General features: G+C 43.8%; 1 protein-coding gene across 1 annotated transcript in view; it reads right to left on the bottom strand.

The window, feature by feature from the left end:
• Positions 1-23754, bottom strand: part of LOC134538710 (major facilitator superfamily domain-containing protein 1-like) — a 77519-nt gene that overhangs the window by 28074 nt on the left and 25691 nt on the right. Inside the window, exons 6-7 of the mRNA XM_063380150.1 lie at positions 23499-23712; positions 22470-22567 (exon numbers count right to left, since the gene is read on the bottom strand). Coding sequence (XP_063236220.1) covers positions 22470-22567; positions 23499-23712 — 312 coding nt within the window. The remainder of the gene's footprint in view (positions 1-22469; positions 22568-23498; positions 23713-23754) is intronic.

Here is a 23754-nt window from a genome sequence, read left to right as displayed (position 1 = left end):
AAAAGAGAATTTACGCGAATAAATTACCCAGATGTAGACATGCTAATCGTTTTAAAACGGCAGGCGCGCAACACTTATCAACGAACGAGAACACCGCAAGCTAGGACTGAATACAATCGCCTTAAAGCTCAAGTCTCGCGAAAACTTAAAGATTTAAAAATAGAAAAATACGGAAACTTAATAACAGAGTGCGCAACTCAACCTCGGCAGATGTGGCGGCTCACACGCAATTTACGAGGGAAAAATAAATTTATCTCCACACCGGCCATTGTTACAAACGCGGGCATTAAATATGACGCGATAGATAAAGCAAATGCTATAGCAGACATTTTTGAAAAACAATTTTCACCAAACGAGGACATAAACGAGCCTCAATTTACTAGGACCACGACAGTAGCTGTTAATAACTATTTACAAGTCGTTCCACAAGCCGAGCCGGAACTCGTAACAATTAAAGAGCTCTTAGAAGCTATTCACTCGCGACCAAAAAATAAAGCAGGCGGACCTGACGGAATAACTTTTGATACTTTAAAGAAATTATCATTTCAGGCTATACAATACTTTCTTAAAATAATAAATGCTATTTTTATTCTTAAATCCTACCCAGCGTCATGGAAACTAGCTAAAGTTATCACCATTCCGAAACCGGGAAAAAATGCGTCACTACCACAAAACAGGCGACCTATTAGCCTCCTAAATAGCATGAGTAAAATTTTCGAAAAAATTTTACTCAAACGACTTCAACACCATTCGGACGAACACTAAGTCATTCCAGATAACCAATTTGGTTTTAGAAGGGGCCACTCTACCTCTCACCCCCTAATTAAGCTCATTGAAGAGGCCACTGACGGTTTTAACTCACGAGCGAAATTTACTGTCGCAACGATGCTAGACGCGGAAAAAGCTTTCGACAAAGTTTGGATACCTGGCTTAATTCAAAAATTAATTACATTTAACTTTCCAGACACGTATATTCATCTGGTGGCCCACTATTTATGGCGTCGAAAATTTTTTGTATCAATAGAGGGGGCGAAATCATCCACTCGGGAGCTGACAGCAGGTGTGCCGCAGGGGTCCCCACTCTCACCCTTTTTCTATAATGTTTACACAGCCGACATCCCGCGGGAACATGCCCACGTGCAATTATATGCAGACGACACTGCAATAATATATCAATCCCCGAATTTGAAGTTTGCTTTAACCAAAGTTCAGAGGCAGCTTACCTCACTCGAACAATGGTACACTCGCTGGCGCATTAAAATAAATGGAGCCAAGTCCACAACTTTAATTTTAACTAAAAAATACACCGCCCCCGACCGCGAATTAAAAATTTTTAATCAAGCCATACCATTTGTTAAATCGGCTAGATATTTAGGTTTAACTCTAGATACCAGGCTCACCTGGAAAGTTCACACCACTAAGGTGACACAGTTTGCGCGAGGCACTTTGCGCAGCCTATACTCAATGTTTAAGGCCCCCCAATTTCCTAGAAAGAAAAAATTACAGCTGTATTTACAAATAGTTCGCCCTCAATTATTATATGCTTGCGAAATCTGGGGCTATGCAGCAAAATGCCATATCGATAAAGTACAGGTCACTCAAAATAAATTTCTTAGAGCCATTGCAGATTGCGGCTGGTACACCAGCACACTAGAAGTACACCAGCTACTCAAAGTAGAATATGTAGAGGAATATATAAAACGGCAAAACAGGTCTTTTTATGGCCAGCTCCCTGAACATGCCAATACTTATATGAATTCACTTCCGGACTACGACCCAGCTGCACAGCGACAGTTTAAAAAACCGCGACTTGCCTAAGCCAGGTTATACTAGAATCCACACATCCCATGTACGCAGGGCAACTTAGCAAACATAGCAGACGTTTCTCTCTGGCCCCGATGTGCCTGTCTACGTCCTGCGGGGCAAATAATCAACATTGGACTAGCCAATGATTGACATGCCCAGGACTCGTAAATATTGCGTCAACACTACTTTTGGCCCAGCGGGGCTCTATTTTATTGCGTCAACACTACCTTTGACCCAGCGGGGCTCTAATTATAAACCAGCGACAACTCGACAGCAGGCCCTAATTCCTTTAATTACCAAATCTTTCCTTCCCCCACCTCCTCCACTAGTCCTTGCTAGTTGTTTTCCCCAGCCATTATTAATTAATTCATTAATGTAACTTTCATTTCTTGCTAATTCGAAATGGTCCGAAGCATGCAGGTGTAGGTTTTGACCCATGCAGCGGTCCACTGCCTGTGTGTTAGGGCTGACTCCGTATGCCTGAAGGGCGAGACCCGCCTGGCAGGCTTCACCTCCAGTGCCGGCCGCGTTTCGGAAGACATGGGTTTTTGAATTGCGAAAAAAAAAAAAAAAAAAAAAAAAAAAAAACTGGACGAGGGCATCTCTCTGCTCGAACAATAATAGAATAGGATGACATTCATTTACTAATTTCACTCTCTATTTTTCAGGTTTAGACGACAATAGCCTGGGGGCTAACTACAGCAATACTGGTTTAGCCTAACTTTGACCGAACTATACTGGAACGCAATAGTTCGGTCCTTAAGGCGGCCAGGTGTTTACTAATCTATGTAATTTCTCCTACACATCGGTAAACTTACACGATGATATGCCTGCTTGGTCAGCCGGGTATGTGCGGCCTTGGAGCTATACACTACACTCACACAACGAAATTAATTAGGCCATTTTTGCGCACACTCCACACGCCTCTAAATACAGACATCACGACACTCTCATGCATCAGTTAGCCAACTAACTGAGGGGAAAGGGTGACCTCCCCCCGCCTGACACCTACACTATTAAAAATAGAGCCAAGCAACATGCGACAGCTATTTTACTTCTTCTGGACCGTGAGCCACCTTTAATCTTAAAATCACACACATCGCGCCCCGCCGACGTTTCCAATGATTCGATCAAAGTGACGGGGTTGCACTATTTATATTGGCGACCACATAGCGAGTTATGGGAACGTAATAGTTCCCGGTATCGCTGTCACACGCTCCCGGCCGTGCATATGAGGAAACGGCGGCCCCTTCTCATTCTTTACCGCGTGCTGGTCGGAGAAGGGTCAGCCTCTCTCTTTGCCTAGCCTGGCGTTCCTAAAAAGGAAGCTCAGGTCAGTGGCCAGTGCGTAAGGTGCTAGGTTCGATAGGTAGCTAGGACGCGGCGAACAGATAGGAATACCACGCTAGTTAGGTCGGACGATACGCCTGTTGTGTGCCCTGCTTTTTTTCAAGGCGGGGCACCTACTTGCGATGAGTAGTAGCGACGAGGAGATGGAGGTCGGCACCGCGACGAAGCGCACGCATGAGGGCAGCGACTCAGAGACTGAACACTCTGTTCAGTCTAAAAAACCGTCAGGGCTCCAGCCCACCACAACCGAGGACGACAACAGTGGCTTCACCACTGTTGAGCGTAGACAACGCAGGCGTAATAGCGATGCGTCACAAGCGGTACCGACACCGCAACAACGGACACCGACTGACGAGGCTCCGCGCTACAAACGCGTACCATTCGTAATCCGCAACAGTCAGTCAATCGGCAGCTTGGGCCCTGCCTTCGCGCGACTCGGCATCAAAAACCGAATGACGCTGACGAAGCGTCAAGAAGTGCGCATAACATTTGATGGCAAATTGGACCAAGACAAAGCGACCGCTTGGTTTAAAGCAAACGATGTGCCTTTCCACACTTTCTCCCAGCCCAGCGAGCGAGGGGAAAAAGTAGTGATCAAGAATTTGAGTAAATTCACGCCGGTTGATGCGATTTCTGAGGAGCTCACCGCGCTCGGGTTTAAAGTAAATTTCATCAAACAGCTCAGTCGGCGGCTAACAGACCGCAACTCAGGGCAAGAGTTTTTCGAGCCAACACCGTCATTCGTGGTGTGCGCACCTAGCGCGCACGACATCTACGCCGTCAAACAACTATACTACACAAGTGGTATAAAGATTGAGCGGTACACGACTCGCGCGGAAGACGTCCCGCTCTGTAAGAGGTGTAGTTCCTTCGGACACACCACCGGAAACTGTTCAGAAGTACCTAAATGCATCAGGTGCGCGGGTTCGCATCCCCGCAGCGAATGCCCAGTCCCAGAGGAGGCACCAAAGGTGTGCTCGAACTGTAAAGAGACAGGCCACACCGCGGCCTGGCGACAGTGCCCCGCGTTTTTGAAGATTGTAGAGTCGCGTAGACAGGCCGCCGCGGAACAGGCAGCACAAAAAGCTGCGCGCACAGCCTCGCGAGCACAGCCGGCCGCACCGACGCGGGAAAGTTTCCCCCCTCCCCCCGCGCCCACCAGGGAACACGTGCACCGGGAAACAACAACAACAGAGCGCAGTCCGCGAAACGCACGGCCCAGCGAGCAGGCCAGCCAACCGGGCATAAATCAAACACAGGCAGTAGCTTCGACGAAATACGCGGCAGCTACGTCAGGCGTAAGCGCACCACGGCGCACGGCAACGGAAATCGTGCAGGCTCGCGTCGAGAAGAGCCAGCAGCATAGAACAGAAACCGCGCCAGAAGCACAGCCAAATAATAATATCACTAGCCTCGCGGAACTCGCAGAGATCTTGCGCATGTGCGATTATTGGAATTTAGTGAAGGCACTCGAACCGTATTACGCACGCATCCGCTCCACCGAGAGCATTAAATACCGCCAAACCATTCTATTGGAAGCACTTGCGACAGTGCTCCAGTAAATGGCAGTAAACATGGGGAAAACACTACAACTCCTAAACTTTAATGCATGTGGTCTCCGCCTTCGGTCGTACGAGTTGGAACAGTGCCTTGTAATATATGGGATTGATGTGGCATTCATTACCGAGACTCACCTATCACCGCATCATCGATTTAATATTTGTGGTTACACCACTTACCGCACTGACCGCGCCACTCGTGGGGGCGGCACAGCCATATTAATTAAACACGGGATTCATCACCATCCGATAGAAATAACTGGCTTAGAGCACCTAGAGGCCACCAGCATAAATATTCGTAATAAAAATGCGCATGTTTGCATGTCGGCAGTATATAAACCCCCAGATAAGCCACTACTTTCTAGGGATTTAAATAAATTAATTAATCCACAGCAACACTTTTTCATCGCAGGCGATTTAAACAGCAAAAACGAAGACTGGGGATGCAAAAATACTAACCCAGCAGGCAGAAAATTATTAGATCATTCGGTAGCAAATAATTACGAAATTTTTGCTCCAGGCTCGCCAACTTGCTATCCAACGAATGGTGGCATGCCTGACATATTAGATATAGCTCTTACAAACATACCAGGTGCGCAGGTTATTTCAGAAAAATTAGATGAGCTTGACTCAGACCATTTTCCGGTACTAATTCAATTAACTTTTAATGCTCAATTTTGCGCAGCGATATTTAGCCGCACTTTTGGTATTCCCGACTGGGACAAATTTCGCGAAGACCTGGAATTAAATTTTACAGAAACTCCAGCGATAGACACAGCAGATGAGCTCGAAACTCACGTAAAACTTTTCACCGACACAATTACAGACGTGCGCAAAAAACACGACAATCGTGAATAAAAGAGAATTTACGCGAATAAATTACCCAGATGTAGACATGCTAATCGTTTTAAAACGGCAGGCGCGCAACACTTATCAACGAACGAGAACACCGCAAGCTAGGACTGAATACAATCGCCTTAAAGCTCAAGTCTCGCGAAAACTTAAAGATTTAAAAATAGAAAAATACGGAAACTTAATAACAGAGTGCGCAACTCAACCTCGGCAAATGTGGCGGCTCACACGCAATTTACGAGGGAAAAATAAATTTATCTCCACACCGGCCATTGTTACAAACGCGGGCATTAAATATGACGCGATAGATAAAGCAAATGCTATAGCAGACATTTTTGAAAAACAATTTTCACCAAACGAGGACATAAACGAGCCTCAGTTTACTAGGACCACGACAGTAGCTGTTAATAACTATTTACAAATCGTTCCACAAGCCGAGCCGGAACTCGTAACAATTAAAGAGCTCTTAGAAGCTATTCACTCGCGACCAAAAAATAAAGCAGGCGGACCTGACGGAATAAATTTTAATACTTTAAAGAAATTATCATTTCAGGCTATACAATACTTTCTTAAAATAATAAATGCTATTTTTATTCTTAAATCCTACCCAGCGTCATGGAAACTAGCTAAAGTTATCACCATTCCGAAACCGGGAAAAAATGCGTCACTACCACAAAACAGGCGACCTATTAGCCTCCTAAATAGCATGAGTAAAATTTTCGAAAAAATTTTACTCAAACGACTTCAACACCATTCGGACGAACACGAAGTCATTCCAGATAACCAATTTGGTTTTAGAAGGGGCCACTCTACCTCTCACCCCCTAATTAAGCTCATTGAAGAGGCCACTGACGGTTTTAACTCACGAGCGAAATTTACTGTCGCAACGATGCTAGACGCGGAAAAAGCTTTCGACAAAGTTTGGATACCTGGCTTAATTCAAAAATTAATTACATTTAACTTTCCAGACACGTATATTCATCTGGTGGCCCACTATTTATGGCGTCGAAAATTTTTTGTATCAATAGAGGGGGCGAAATCATCCACTCGGGAGCTGACAGCAGGTGTGCCGCAGGGGTCCCCACTCTCACCCTTTTTCTATAATGTTTACACAGCCGACATCCCGCGGGAACATGCCCACGTGCAATTATATGCAGACGACACTGCAATAATATATCAATCCCCGAATTTGAAGTTTGCTTTAACCAAAGTTCAGAGGCAGCTTACCTCACTCGAACAATGGTACACTCGCTGGCGCATTAAAATAAATGGAGCCAAGTCCACAACTTTAATTTTAACTAAAAAATACACCGCCCCCGACCGCGAATTAAAAATTTTTAATCAAGCCATACCATTTGTTAAATCGGCTAGATATTTAGGTTTAACTCTAGATACCAGGCTCACCTGGAAAGTTCACACCACTAAGGTGACACAGTTTGCGCGAGGCACTTTGCGCAGCCTATACTCAATGTTTAAGGCCCCCCAATTTCCTAGAAAGAAAAAATTACAGCTGTATTTACAAATAGTTCGCCCTCAATTATTATATGCTTGCGAAATCTGGGGCTATGCAGCAAAATGCCATATCGATAAAGTACAGGTCACTCAAAATAAATTTCTTAGAGCCATTGCAGATTGCGGCTGGTACACCAGCACACTAGAAGTACACCAGCTACTCAAAGTAGAATATGTAGAGGAATATATAAAACGGCAAAACAGGTCTTTTTATGGCCAGCTCCCTGAACATGCCAATACTTATATGAATTCACTTCCGGACTACGACCCAGCTGCACAGCGACAGTTTAAAAAACCGCGACTTGCCTAAGCCAGGTTATACTAGAATCCACACATCCCATGTACGCAGGGCAACTTAGCAAACATAGCAGACGTTTCTCTCTGGCCCCGATGTGCCTGTCTACGTCCTGCGGTGCAAATAATCAACATTGGACTAGCCAATGATTGACATGCCCAGGACTCGTAAATATTGCGTCAACACTACTTTTGGCCCAGTGGGGCTCTATTTTATTGCGTCAACACTACCTTTGTCCCAGCGGGGCTCTAATTATAAACCAGCGACAACTCGACCGCAGGCCCAAATTCCTTTAATTACCAAATCTTTCCTTCCCCCACCTCCTCCACTAGTCCTTGCTAGTTGTTTTCCCCAGCCATTATTAATTAATTCATTAATGTAACTTTCATTTTCTTGCTAATTCGAAATGGTCCGAAGCATGCAGGTGTAGGTTTTGACCCATGCAGCGGTCCACTGCCTGTGTGTTAGGGCTGACTCCGTATGCCTGAAGGGCGAGACCCGCCTGGCAGGCTTCACCTCCAGTGCCGGCCGCGTTTCGGAAGGCATGGGTTTTTGAATTGCGAAAAAAAAAAAAAAAAAAAAAAAAAACACTGGACGAGGGCATCTCTCTGCTCGAACAATAATAGAATAGGATGACATTCATTTACTAATTTCACTCTCTATTTTTCAGGTTTAGACGACAACAGCCTGGGGGCTAACTACAGCAATACTGGTTTAGCCTAACTTTGACCGAACTATACTGGAACGCAATAGTTCGGTCCTTAAGGCGGCCAGGTGTTTACTAATCTATGTAATTTCTCCTACACATCGGTAAACTTACACGATGATATGCCTGCTTGGTCAGCCGGGTATGTGCGGCCTTGGAGCTATACACTACACTCACACAACGAAATTAATTAGGCCATTTTTGCGCACACTCCACACGCCTCTAAATACAGACATCACGACACTCTCATGCATCAGTTAGCCAACTAACTGAGGGGAAAGGGTGACCTCCCCCCGCCTGACACCTACACTATTAAAAATAGAGCCAAGCAACATGCGACAGCTATTTTACTTCTTCTGGACCGTGAGCCACCTTTAATCTTAAAATCACACACATCGCGCCCCGCCGACGTTTCCAATGATTCGATCAAAGTGACGGGGTTGCACTATTTATATTGGCGACCACATAGCGAGTTATGGGAACGTAATAGTTCCCGGTATCGCTGTCACACGCTCCCGGCCGAGCATATGAGGAAACGGCGGCGGCGGCGGCAGCCCCTTCTCGGATTCTTTACCGCGTGCTGGTCATTCTTTACCGCGTGCTGGTTTGAGAAGGGTCAGCCTCTCTCTTTGCCTAGCCTGGCGTTCCTAAAAAGGAAGCTCAGGTCAGTGGCCAGTGCGTAAGGTGCTAGGTTCGATAGGTAGCTAGGACGCGGCGAACAGATAGGAATACCACGCTAGTTAGGTCGGACGATACGCCTGTTGTGTGCCCTGCTTTTTTCAAGGCGGGGCACCTACTTGCGATGAGTAGTAGCGACGAGGAGATGGAGGTCGGCACCGCGACGAAGCGCACGCATGAGGGCAGCGACTCAGAGACTGAACACTCTGTTCAGTCTAAAAAACCGTCAGGGCTCCAGCCCACTACAACCGAGGACGACAACAGTGGCTTCACCACTGTTGAGCGTAGACAACGCAGGCGTAATAGCGATGCGTCACAAGCGGTACCGACACCGCAACAACGGACACCAACTGACGAGGCTTCGCGCTACAAACGCGTACCATTCGTAATCCGCAACAGTCAGGCAATCGGCAGCTTGGGCCCTGCCTTCGCGCGATTCGGCATCAAAAACCGAATGACGCTGACGAAGCGTCAAGAAGTGCGCATAACATTTGATGGCAAATTGGACCAAGACAAAGCGACCGCTTGGTTTAAAGCAAACGATGTGCCTTTCCACACTTTCTCCCAGCCCAGCGAGCGAGGGGAAAAAGTAGTGATCAAGAATTTGAGTAAATTCACGCCGGTTGATGCGATTTCTGAGGAGCTCACCGCGCTCGGGTTTAAAGTAAATTTCATCAAACAGCTCAGTCGGCGGCTAACAGACCGCAACTCAGGGCAAGAGTTTTTCGAGCCAACACCGTCATTCGTAGTGTGCGTGGCACCTAGCGCGCACGACATCTACGCCGTCAAACAACTATACTACACAAGTGGTATAAAGATTGAGCGGTACACGACTCGCGCGGAAGACGTCCCGCTCTGTAAGAGGTGTAGTTCCTTCGGACACACCACCGGAAACTGTTCAGAAGTACCTAAATGCATCAGGTGCGCGGGTTCGCATCCCCGCAGCGAATGCCCAGTCCCAGAGGAGGCACCAAAGGTGTGCTCGAACTGTAAAGAGACAGGCCACACCGCGGCCTGGCGACAGTGCCCCGCGTTTTTGAAGATTGTAGAGTCGCGTAGACAGGCCGCCGCGGAACAGGCAGCACAAAAAGCTGCGCGCACAGCCTCGCGAGCACAGCCGGCCGCACCGACGCGGGAAAGTTTCCCCCCTCCCCCCGCGCCCACCAGGGAACACGTGCACCGGGCAACAACAACAACAGAGCGCAGTCCGCGAAACGCACGGCCCAGCGAGCAGGCCAGCCAACCGGGCATAAATCAAACACAGGCAGTAGCTTCGACGAAATACGCGGCAGCTACGTCAGGCGTAAGCGCACCACGGCGCACGGCAACGGAAATCGTGCAGGCTCGCGTCGAGAAGAGCCAGCAGCATAGAACAGAAACCGCGCCAGAAGCACAGCCAAATAATAATATCACTAGCCTCGCGGAACTCGCAGAGATCTTGCGCATGTGCGATTATTGGAATTTAGTGAAGGCACTCGAACCGTATTACGCACGCATCCGCTCCACCGAGAGCATTAAATACCGCCAAACCATTCTATTGGAAGCACTTGCGACAGTGCTCCAGTAAATGGCAGTAAACATGGGGAAAACACTACAACTCCTAAACTTTAATGCATGTGGTCTCCGCCTTCGGTCGTACGAGTTGGAACAGTGCCTTGTAATATATGGGATTGATGTGGCATTCATTACCGAGACTCACCTATCACCGCATCATCGATTTAATATTTGTGGTTACACCACTTACCGCACTGACCGCGCCACTCGTGGGGGCGGCACAGCCATATTAATTAAACACGGGATTCATCACCATCCGATAGAAATAACTGGCTTAGAGCACCTAGAGGCCACCAGCATAAATATTCGTAATAAAAATGCGCATGTTTGCATGTCGGCAGTATATAAACCCCCAGATAAGCCACTACTTTCTAGGGATTTAAATAAATTAATTAATCCACAGCAACACTTTTTCATCGCAGGCGATTTAAACAGCAAAAACGAAGACTGGGGATGCAAAAATACTAACCCAGCAGGCAGAAAATTATTAGATCATTCGGTAGCAAATAATTACGAAATTTTTGCTCCAGGCTCGCCAACTTGCTATCCAACGAATGGTGGCATGCCTGACATATTAGATATAGCTCTTACAAACATACCAGGTGCGCAGGTTATTTCAGAAAAATTAGATGAGCTTGACTCAGACCATTTTCCGGTACTAATTCAATTAACTTTTAATGCTCAATTTTGCGCAGCGATATTTAGCCGCACTTTTGGTATTCCCGACTGGGACAAATTTCGCGAAGACCTGGAATTAAATTTTACAGAAACTCCAGCGATAGACACAGCAGATGAGCTCGAAACTCACGTAAAACTTTTCACCGACACAATTACAGACGTGCGCAAAAAACACGACAATCGTGAATAAAAGAGAATTTACGCGAATAAATTACCCAGATGTAGACATGCTAATCGTTTTAAAACGGCAGGCGCGCAACACTTATCAACGAACGAGAACACCGCAAGCTAGGACTGAATACAATCGCCTTAAAGCTCAAGTCTCGCGAAAACTTAAAGATTTAAAAATAGAAAAATACGGAAACTTAATAACAGAGTGCGCAACTCAACCTCGGCAAATGTGGCGGCTCACACGCAATTTACGAGGGAAAAATAAATTTATCTCCACACCGGCCATTGTTACAAACGCGGGCATTAAATATGACGCGATAGATAAAGCAAATGCTATAGCAGACATTTTTGAAAAACAATTTTCACCAAACGAGGACATAAACGAGCCTCAGTTTACTAGGACCACGACAGTAGCTGTTAATAACTATTTACAAATCGTTCCACAAGCCGAGCCGGAACTCGTAACAATTAAAGAGCTCTTAGAAGCTATTCACTCGCGACCAAAAAATAAAGCAGGCGGACCTGACGGAATAAATTTTAATACTTTAAAGAAATTATCATTTCAGGCTATACAATACTTTCTTAAAATAATAAATGCTATTTTTATTCTTAAATCCTACCCAGCGTCATGAAAACTAGCTAAAGTTATCACCATTCCGAAACCGGGAAAAAATGCGTCACTACCACAAAACAGGCGACCTATTAGCCTCCTAAATAGCATGAGTAAAATTTTAGAAAAATTTTTACTCAAACGACTTCAACACCATTCGGACGAACACGAAGTCATTCCAGATAACCAATTTGGTTTTAGAAGGGGCCACTCTACCTCTCACCCCCTAATTAAGCTCATTGAAGAGGCCACTGACGGTTTTAACTCACGAGCGAAATTTACTGTCGCAACGATGCTAGACGCGGAAAAAGCTTTCGACAAAGTTTGGATACCTGGCTTAATTCTAAAATTAATTACATTTAACTTTCCAGACACGTATATTCATCTGGTGGCCCACTATTTATGGCGTCGAAAATTTTTTGTATCAATAGAGGGGGCGAAATCATCCACTCGGGAGCTGACAGCAGGTGTGCCGCAGGGGTCCCCACTCTCACCCTTTTTCTATAATGTTTACACAGCCGACATCCCGCGGGAACATGCCCACGTGCAATTATATGCAGACGACACTGCAATAATATATCAATCCCCGAATTTGAAGTTTGCTTTAACCAAAGTTCAGAGGCAGCTTACCTCACTCGAACAATGGTACACTCGCTGGCGCATTAAAATAAATGGAGCCAAGTCCACTACTTTAATTTTAACTAAAAAATACACCGCCCCCGACCGCGAATTAAAAATTTTTAATCAAGCCATACCATTTGTTAAATCGGCTAGATATTTAGGTTTAACTCTAGATACCAGGCTCACCTGGAAAGTTCACACCACTAAGGTGACACAGTTTGCGCGAGGCACTTTGCGCAGCCTATACTCAATGTTTAAGGCCCCCCAATTTCCTAGAAAGAAAAAATTACAGCTGTATTTACAAATAGTTCGCCCACAATTATTATATGCTTGCGAAATCTGGGGCTATGCAGCAAAATGCCATATCGATTAAGTACAGGTCACTCAAAATAAATTTCTTAGAGCCATTGCAGATTGCGGCTGGTACACCAGCACACTAGAAGTACACCAGCTACTCAAAGTAGAATATGTAGAGGAATATATAAAACGGCAAAACAGGTCTTTTTATGGCCAGCTCCCTGAACATGCCAATACTTATATGAATTCACTTCCGGACTACGACCCAGCTGCACAGCGACAGTTTAAAAAACCGCGACTTGCCTAAGCCAGGTTATACTAGAATCCACACATCCCATGTACGCAGGGCAACTTAGCAAACATAGCAGACGTTTCTCTCTGGCCCCGATGTGCCTGTCTACGTCCTGCGGTGCAAATAATCAACATTGGACTAGCCAATGATTGACATGCCCAGGACTCGTAAATATTGCGTCAACACTACTTTTGGCCCAGTGGGGCTCTATTTTATTGCGTCAACACTACCTTTGTCCCAGCGGGGCTCTAATTATAAACCAGCGACAACTCGACCGCAGGCCCAAATTCCTTTAATTACCAAATCTTTCCTTCCCCCACCTCCTCCACTAGTCCTTGCTAGTTGTTTTCCCCAGCCATTATTAATTAATTCATTAATGTAACTTTCATTTTCTTGCTAATTCGAAATGGTCCGAAGCATGCAGGTGTAGGTTTTGACCCATGCAGCGGTCCACTGCCTGTGTGTTAGGGCTGACTCCGTATGCCTGAAGGGCGAGACCCGCCTGGCAGGCTTCACCTTCAGTGCCGGCCGCGTTTCGGAAGACATGGGTTTTTGAATTGCGAAAAAAAAAAAAAAAAAAAAAAAAAAAAAAACTGGACGAGGGCATCTCTCTGCTCGAACAATAATAGAATAGGATGACATTCATTCACTAATTTCACTCTCTATTTTTCAGGTTTAGACGACAACAGCCTGGGGGCTAACTACAGCAATACTGGTTTAGCCTAACTTTGACCGAACTATACTGGAACGCAATAGTTCGGTCCTTAAGGCGGCCAGGTGTTTACTAATCTATGTAATTTCTCCTACACATCGGTAAACTTACACGATGATATGCCTGCTTGGTCAGCCGGGTATGTGCGGCCTTGGAGCTATACACTACACTCACACAACGAAATTAATTAGGCCATTTTTGCGCACACTCCACACGCCTCTAAATACAGACATCACGACACTCTCATGCATCAGTTAGCCAACTAACTGAGGGGAAAGGGTGACCTCCCCCCGCCTGACACCTACACTATTAAAAATAGAGCCAAGCAACATGCGACAGCTATTTTACTTCTTCTGGACCGTGAGCCACCTTTAATCTTAAAATCACACACATCGCGCCCCGCCGACGTTTCCAATGATTCGATCAAAGTGACGGGGTTGCACTATTTATATTGGCGACCACATAGCGAGTTATGGGAACGTAATAGTTCCCGGTATCGCTGTCACACGCTCCCGGCCGAGCATATGAGGAAACGGCGGCAGCCCCTTCTCATTCTTTACCGCGTGCTGGTCGGAGAAGGGTCAGCCTCTCTCTTTGCCTAGCCTGGCGTTCCTAAAAAGGAAGCTCAGGTCAGTGGCCAGTGCGTAAGGTGCTAGGTTCGATAGGTAGTTAGGACGAGGCGAACAGATAGGAATACCACGCTAGTTAGGTCGGACGATACGCCTGTTGTGTGCCCTGCTTTTTTCAAGGCGGGGCACCTACTTGCGATGAGTAGTAGCGACGAGGAGATGGAGGTCGGCACCGCGACGAAGCGCACGCATGAGGGCAGCGACTCAGAGACTGAACACTCTGTTCAGTCTAAAAAACCGTCAGGGCTCCAGCCCACCACAACCGAGGACGACAACAGTGGCTTCACCACTGTTGAGCGTAGACAACGCAGGCGTAATAGCGATGCGTCACAAGCGGTACCGACACCGCAACAACGGACACCAACTGACGAGGCTCCGCGCTACAAACGCGTCCCCTTCGTCGTACGCAACAGCCAGGCAATCGGCAGCTTGGGCCCTGCATTCGCGCGACTCGGCGTCAAAAACCGGATGACGCTAACGAAACGACAAGAAATTCGCATCACGTTCGACGGTAAATCCGATCAAGACAAGGCGACCGCGTGGTTCAAGGCCAACAATGTGCCCTACCACACCTTCTCCCAGCCCAGCGAGCGAGGCGAGAAGGTTGTAATTAAAAACCTTAGTAAATACACGCCAGTAGACGCGATCTCCGAGGAGCTCACCGCGCTAGGTTTCAAGGTAAACTTCATCAAACAGCTTAGTCGGCGGCTCACAGACCGCAACTCAGGGCAGGAAATTTTTGAACCAACTCCGTCATTCGTGGTGTGCGTGGCACCAAGCGCGCATGACATCTACGCCGTAAAACACTTGTACTATACAAGTGGAATAAAGATCGAGCGGTACACGACTCGCGCGGAGGACGTCCCGCTTTGTAAGAGGTGTAGTTCCTTCGGACACACCACAAAGAACTGCGCGGAGGTTCCGAAATGCATTAGGTGCGCGGGTTTGCATCCCCGCAGCGAATGTCCCGTCCCAGAGGAGGCACCAAAGGTGTGCTCGAACTGCAGGGAAACAGGCCACACCGCGGCCTGGCGACAGTGCCCCGCGTTTTTAAAGATCGTAGAGTCTCGGAGACAGGCCGCCGCGGAACAGGCAGCACAGAAAGCTGCGCGCACAGCCTCGCGAGCACAGCCGGCCGCACCGACGCGGGAAAGTTTCCCCCCTCCCCCCGCGCCCATCAGGGAACACGTGCACCGAACAACAACAACAACAGAGCGCAGTCCGCGAAACGCACGGCCCAGCGAGCAGGCCAGCCAACCGGGCATAACTCAATCACAGGCAGTAGCTTCCACGTCATACGCGGCAGCTACGTCAGGCGTAAGCGCACCGCGGCGCACGGCGGAGCAAATTGTGCAGGCTCGCGTCGAAAAAAGTCAACATAGAGCAGAAACCGCGCCAGAAGCACAGCCAACAAATAATATCACTAGCCTCGCGGAACTCGCAGAGATCTTACGCATGTGCGATTATTGGAATTTAGTGAAGGCACTCGAACCGTATTACGCGCGCATCCGCTCCACCGAGAGCATAAAATACCGCCAAACCATTCTATTGGAAGCACTCGCGACAGTGCTCCAGTAAATGGCAGTAAACATGGGGAAAACACTACAACTCCTAAACTTTAATGCATGTGGTCTCCGCCTTCGGTCGTACGAGTTGGAACAGTGCCTTGTAATATATGGGATTGATGTGGCATTCATTACCGAGACTCACCTATCACCGCATCATCGATTTAATATTTGTGGTTACACCACTTACCGCACTGACCGCGCCACTCGTGGGGGCGGCACAGCCATATTAATTAAACACGGGATTCATCACCATCCGATAGAAATAACTGGCTTAGAGCACCTAGAGGCCACCAGCATAAATATTCGTAATAAAAATGCGCATGTCTGCATGTCGGCAGTATATAAACCCCCAGATAAGCCACTACTTTCTAGGGATTTAAATAAATTAATTAATCCACAGCAACACTTTTTCATCGCAGGCGATTTAAACAGCAAAAACGAAGACTGGGGATGCAAAAATACTAACCCAGCAGGCAGAAAATTATTAGATCATTCGGTAGCAAATAATTACGAAATTTTTGCTCCAGGCTCGCCAACTTGCTATCCAACGAATGGCGGCATGCCTGACATATTAGATATAGCTCTTACAAACATACCAGGTGCGCAGGTTATTTCAGAAAAATTAGATGAGCTTGACTCAGACCATTTTCCGGTACTAATTCAATTAACTTTTAATGCTCAATTTTGCGCAGCGATATTTAGCCGCACTTTTGGTATTCCCGACTGGGACAAATTTCGCGAAGACCTGGAATTAACTTTTACAGAAACTCCAGCGATAGACACAGCAGATGAGCTCGAAACTCACGTAAAACTTTTCACCGACACAATTACAGACGTGCGCAAAAAACACACGAAAATCGTGAATAAAAGAGAATTTACGCGAATAAATTACCCAGATGTAGACATGCTAATCGTTTTAAAACGGCAGGCGCGCAACACTTATCAACGAACGAGAACACCGCAAGCTAGGACTGAATACAATCGCCTTAAAGCTCAAGTCTCGCGAAAACTTAAAGATTTAAAAATAGAAAAATACGGAAACTTAATAACAGAGTGCGCAACTCAACCTCGGCAAATGTGGCGGCTCACACGCAATTTACGAGGGAAAAATAAATTTATCTCCACACCGGCCATTGTTACAAACGCGGGCATTAAATATGACGCGATAGATAAAGCAAATGCTATAGCAGACATTTTTGAAAAACAATTTTCACCAAACGAGGACATAAACGAGCCTCAGTTTACTAGGACCACGACAGTAGCTGTTAATAACTATTTACAAATCGTTCCACAAGCCGAGCCGGAACTCGTAACAATTAAAGAGCTCTTAGAAGCTATTCACTCGCGACCAAAAAATAAAGCAGGCGGACCTGACGGAATAAATTTTGATACTTTAAAGAAATTATCATTTCAGGCTATACAATACTTTCTTAAAATAATAAATGCTATTTTTATTCTTAAATCCTACCCAGCGTCATGGAAACTAGCTAAAGTTATCACCATTCCGAAACCGGGAAAAAATGCGTCACTACCACAAAACAGGCGACCTATTAGCCTCCTAAATAGCATGAGTAAAATTTTAGAAAAAATTTTTCTCAAACGACTTCAACACCATTCGGACGAACACGAAGTCATTCCAGATAACCAATTTGGTTTTAGAAGGGGCCACTCTACCTCTCACCCCCTAATTAAGCTCATTGAAGAGGCCACTGACGGTTTTAACTCACGAGCGAAATTTACTGTCGCAACGATGCTAGACGCGGAAAAAGCTTTCGACAAAGTTTGGATACCTGGCTTAATTCAAAAATTAATTACATTTAACTTTCCAGACACGTATATTCATCTGGTGGCCCACTATTTATGGCGTCGAAAATTTTTTGTATCAATAGAGGGGGCGAAATCATCCACTCGGGAGCTGACAGCAGGTGTGCCGCAGGGGTCCCCACTCTCACCCTTTTTCTATAATGTTTACACAGCCGACATCCCGCGGGAACATGCCCACGTGCAATTATATGCAGACGACACTGCAATAATATATCAATCCCCGAATTTGAAGTTTGCTTTAACCAAAGTTCAGAGGCAGCTTACCTCACTCGAACAATGGTACACTCGCTGGCGCATTAAAATAAATGGAGCCAAGTCCACAACTTTAATTTTAACTAAAAAATACACCGCCCCCGACCGCGAATTAAAAATTTTTAATCAAGCCATACCATTTGTTAAATCGGCTAGATATTTAGGTTTAACTCTAGATACCAGGCTCACCTGGAAAGTTCACACCACTAAGGTGACACAGTTTGCGCGAGGCACTTTGCGCAGCCTATACTCAATGTTTAAGGCCCCCCAATTTCCTAGAAAGAAAAAATTACAGCTGTATTTACAAATAGTTCGCCCTCAATTATTATATGCTTGCGAAATCTGGGGCTATGCAGCAAAATGCCATATCGATAAAGTACAGGTCACTCAAAATAAATTTCTTAGAGCCATTGCAGATTGCGGCTGGTACACCAGCACACTAGAAGTACACCAGCTACTCAAAGTAGAATATGTAGAGGAATATATAAAACGGCAAAACAGGTCTTTTTATGGCCAGCTCCCTGAACATGCCAATACTTATATGAATTCACTTCCGGACTACGACCCAGCTGCACAGCGACAGTTTAAAAAACCGCGACTTGCCTAAGCCAGGTTATACTAGAATCCACACATCCCATGTACGCAGGGCAACTTAGCAAACATAGCAGACGTTTCTCTCTGGCCCCGATGTGCCTGTCTACGTCCTGCGGTGCAAATAATCAACATTGGACTAGCCAATGATTGACATGCCCAGGACTCGTAAATATTGCGTCAACACTACTTTTGGCCCAGCGGGGCTCTATTTTATTGCGTCAACACTACCTTTGACCCAGCGGGGCTCTAATTATAAACCAGCGACAACTCGACCGCAGGCCCTAATTCCTTTAATTACCAAATCTTTCCTTCCCCCACCTCCTCCACTAGTCCTTGCTAGTTGTTTTCCCCAGCCATTATTAATTAATTCATTAATGTAACTTTCATTTTCTTGCTAATTCGAAATGGTCCGAAGCATGCAGGTGTAGGTTTTGACCCATGCAGCGGTCCACTGCCTGTGTGTTAGGGCTGACTCCGTATGCCTGAAGGGCGAGACCCGCCTGGCAGTCTTCACCTCCAGTGCCGGCCGCGTTTCGGAAGGCATGGGTTTTTGAATTGCGACAAAAAAAAAAAAAAAAAAAAAAAAAAACACTGGACGAGGGCATCTCTCTGCTCGAACAATAATAGAATAGGATGACATTCATTTACTAATTTCACTCTCTATTTTTCAGGTTTAGACGACAACAGCCTGGGGGCTAACTACAGCAATACTGGTTTAGCCTAACTTTGACCGAACTATACTGGAACGCAATAGTTCGGTCCTTAAGGCGGCCAGGTGTTTACTAATCTATGTAATTTCTCCTACACATCGGTAAACTTACACGATGATATGCCTGCTTGGTCAGCCGGGTATGTGCGGCCTTGGAGCTATACACTACACTCACACAACGAAATTAATTAGGCCATTTTTGCGCACACTCCACACGCCTCTAAATACAGACATCACGACACTCTCATGCATCAGTTAGCCAACTAACTGAGGGGAAAGGGTGACCTCCCCCCGCCTGACACCTACACTATTAAAAATAGAGCCAAGCAACATGCGACAGCTATTTTACTTCTTCTGGACCGTCAGCCACCTTTAATCTTAAAATCACACACATCGCGCCCCGCCGACGTTTCCAATGATTCGATCAAAGTGACGGGGTTGCACTATTTATATTGGCGACCACATAGCGAGTTATGGGAACGTAATAGTTCCCGGTATCGCTGTCACACGCTCCCGGCCGAGCATATGAGGAAACGGCGGCAGCCCCTTCTCAGTCGCACCTGTGTTTCCGTACCATGTGCGTCTCCGCCTGAGGACGGGAGCAGATAGCAGTTCCCGAAACGTCGCTTGTTTCTGTTTAGGTAAAACTATTGTGTTTGTTTGTCTTTTCGTTTTGTCATGTTTTTTGTCTCGCTTCAACTGTTGTGCTGAATTATTTTGGGTTTCAATATTTTTGTGTTGTCATCATTTGTGGGGACTTTTTCGTTCTCTTAGTACATTTTTCTTTGTTTTTCTTTGTTTGTTTGCTGACCATATTCCTGTTTCGGAATATTTTGTGGTGTTCATATCCTTGTTGACAACAGCAATTGTTTGCTTAATTTTGTGTGTTTTTGTCCTTTTTTTTTTTTGAGTATTTTTATTTATTTATTTTATTTATTAGTTTTTCTTCAAACAGAAAAAGTTCTTAACAATGGCGTATGTCCAAAAACTTACATCAAGTCATGCACTCCCATTGCACAAATCTTTTAAAGATAACAACACCGGTACTGTAATGAAAACAAAGAAATTTATACTAGGGAGGCTTTGGCGGGATTCATTACTCGTGACGTCTTACGATTGAGTGAAACAAAGGTGGAAAAGGAAATGAGATAAACATACTATTTATTCTGCCTTTTCAACGGGTTTGAACACACACATTCACGTAATTTTACGTAATACAAGGGCGTGAATTGTTCTGCGTTTTCAATCCATTCCTTTACATTCCAGTCCATTTAATAATCACATAACTTGCGCAGTCTTCTATTGGAATTGAAATAAGAAACGGAACAGCGAAGCAGACTCGGTCTGGCAGCATGACCACCATTCCCTTTTGTTCGTTAAAAAGTAAATTTTGTATTTTGCCGTAATATTCAACATTTCAGTATGCTATTAAACATTACCGAATAAAATATTATGACTAAATTAAAGGTAATGCTTTTAATAACTTTACCGTAATAATGTGTATGTAAACAAAAGCAATTTTGTAGGTTAGGTTTGAACGTATTTTATTATGTATTACGCTTACGTAATTTAAAAATTAAATACGGCAGTTTTTCTTTCAGGATAAATTGGAATTTCATAAGACATTGTTTATTCACAGCTTCGGTTATTGATAAAGGTTTTGGATGGTTGACTATCGGCTAGTCTAATATCTCTTAATGATTGCATCATGTTTGCTTTGTGTTCCGCCAAATCATTTTTCGTTTAAACAGGCAGACGCGTTTGGTATTTTTAAAACATTTAAACTAAAATAATAGCAGTGTGTGTGTAATGTTCAACATATAAAAATACAACTATCAATATCAAATTTAGTTTCCATACCAAATTGAGTTGTTACCGGTAGCAAAAAAAAAATTCTCGTTTTTTTTTTCGAGAAATTATTTTTCTCGCTCGCTGTTCGAGAATGGAATATTTCTCGAAATTTTTCTCGAGGTTCGAGATCTCGCACAACACTAGTAAAAAGTTTAAACACTGAGAAATGCTAAATTTATATTCCCTGCTTAGAATGATTTTTTTCCTTATGCTCCCTTGAAAAACATTATAACAGGGTTCTACTGTAGTGACTATATTTGCATGAAATAAAAAGGTGCGTGCATGTTAGAAGTTATATTTCTATCTCATTTAAGAGACCAAACTATTTTGAAATTGTATAATACCAAAAATTATTCAAATAAATAATCAGTATTCAATATTAGGGCAAACATTAGTATGAAATTAATTATTTCATCTAGTAAAACAATTGTAGTACCTTTTAACTAATAATGAATTTGAATAAATATGCTGAATGTTTATTCTTAATTTATTAATTTTAATTACTTATTAAAAAATTATGTAGTAATTTATAATGCAAATAAATTATACATACAGGAACATAATCTCACTTATATAAAAACATTAAAAAATACACTTAAATAAGTTTTTTAACAGTATTTCTATCACTAACATGAAAAATAAATAAAATGTTTTTAATTATAAGGACCAGAATTCAATATCAATCATTAAACTTCTAAACACGACACACACATAGTTCGTTATGTGCCACTAGAAGAAATAAAATGCACACTTTGTATAATCCAGTAATTTCTAATTTGTAATTTAAAAAAGTAAAACATTTTTCCACATCTGAGGTTTGAACCACATTCCTTTAGCTTAATTGCCACACACTTTAACCACTGAGCTACAAAGCAAACAATTTAAGTAAGTATTATAATTGCTATAATACCAGTAAAGTATACTTATGTTTTTTAAAACTTGAAATTACTCTTTACTAGGACTATTTTAGTTTACCAAATATATTCCAGAGTAGTTTCCATATCATGAAGTTTCATTTGGCTCACTAATACATTTGGTATATGTATTCCCTAATATTTATGAAAGGGACTATATAAGGGTTTATGTTCATACACATGGGTCCGCCATCTTCCTGCGAAAATTTCTTTGCATGGTGCACACACATCGTAAAATTCACCCTCACCATTTTTCCATAACTTCAAAATTATTGTTCACTTACAAACAGTATAACTAGAAAGTTTAAAATGAAATTTTGATTACCTAACTATTCTATTAACCTTTTACTAAACAGACTTTTACTTTTTTTACCTCAGTTGTAATGTCTAGTACACAAATCTGGTGCTTTTATAAAAGAAAGAAAATATACTCACATGCCATATGCGGTCCCCAGCTGGTATTCTGGTATGATGAGGGAGATCATGGGCCATATTCCACTGGCGGCCATGGAATATGCAACGCCCAAAATGGACTAGAATTAAAAAAAAAAAAACTAAATACAATTTCAAAACAAAATTACATGCATACTTAGGTATGTGACCAACTGCAATGAACAACAAGCAAGATAAAAAAAAAAGACAACTCTACAAGTAAAAATAAAGAAGCTTTTGGATAAACTTACATACGGTAACTGAATATTTTGATAATAATTAAATACTTAATTTTTACTGTAGTGTAAGATGTCCAGTCATATCATTAAATTTTAAGTTGCACTCTTATAAAGAGAAGGAAGGAGAAAGCACTGAAAAAAAAAAAAATACAACATCCTGACATAAAATAATAATAACTTTGTTGCGACTGTCATGTATGTATGGATTAATAAATAAAATAAATAAATTAGACTGTAGTACTGTCAATATATTTATTGAAAACTAAATATCATGTATAGTTTAGTAGTCAAATTTTGACAATGCACCATTAATTTTAAAAACTTATTTTCTTGTTGATATTCATGCCTTAACATCTAGCGTTAACAGCTGAACTCTCACAGCATAAATCATTTTCATGCACTGTGTAAATCTTTTAATCCAAACTAAAAGAAATGCTAGATATATATAAGAAAATGTTTTGTTACAGTTTCATCCAGTATCCTTAGTTTTTATTGTATGGAAAATAATATTTATGTAGGTTCCTTAAGGTAACAATTACGTATTTACTTTGAAAATTTTTTGTTACCTACAATTTTGTTTTTAAAAAATTATGGTTGAGCTAAATTTTTAATTTGTTCACTAGAAATTTAATAGCTTTATTTACAACACTGTAGACAGTAAATTTAATCTTTACAAGGTGATTTATTATAAAAAAAATATTTCTGAGTATCTGCAAAACTACTGATACATGGCTGCAGCGTCTGTGCATAATCTTATGATGTAAGGCTCTACTGCTTGTGAACTCGAACTCACCATAGCGACGTAAGGGTTGAGGAAGGTAAACGCAAGCAGCACGTGACACCCGATCGAGACCAGCACTGCCAACATCGCACACAGCACATTCTTGCCGACGCGGTCGATCATCAGGCCCAGTATGGGAGACGCCACAGCCGAGATCAAGTACACGATGCTGTTCACGGAGTTGGCACTGTCTGGGCTGAAGTCGAACTTCCGCTCGAAGAACACCCTGCCGGAAACACATCAAGCAGGACTTAAGGGGCCTGCCTTT

This window comes from Bacillus rossius, chromosome 14, assembly GCF_032445375.1.
Source record: "Bacillus rossius redtenbacheri isolate Brsri chromosome 14, Brsri_v3, whole genome shotgun sequence".
Lineage (NCBI taxonomy): Eukaryota > Metazoa > Arthropoda > Insecta > Phasmatodea > Bacillidae > Bacillus > Bacillus rossius.
Note: the sequence above shows the minus strand (reverse complement) of the source record. Positions and strands in the feature narration are given on the sequence as shown.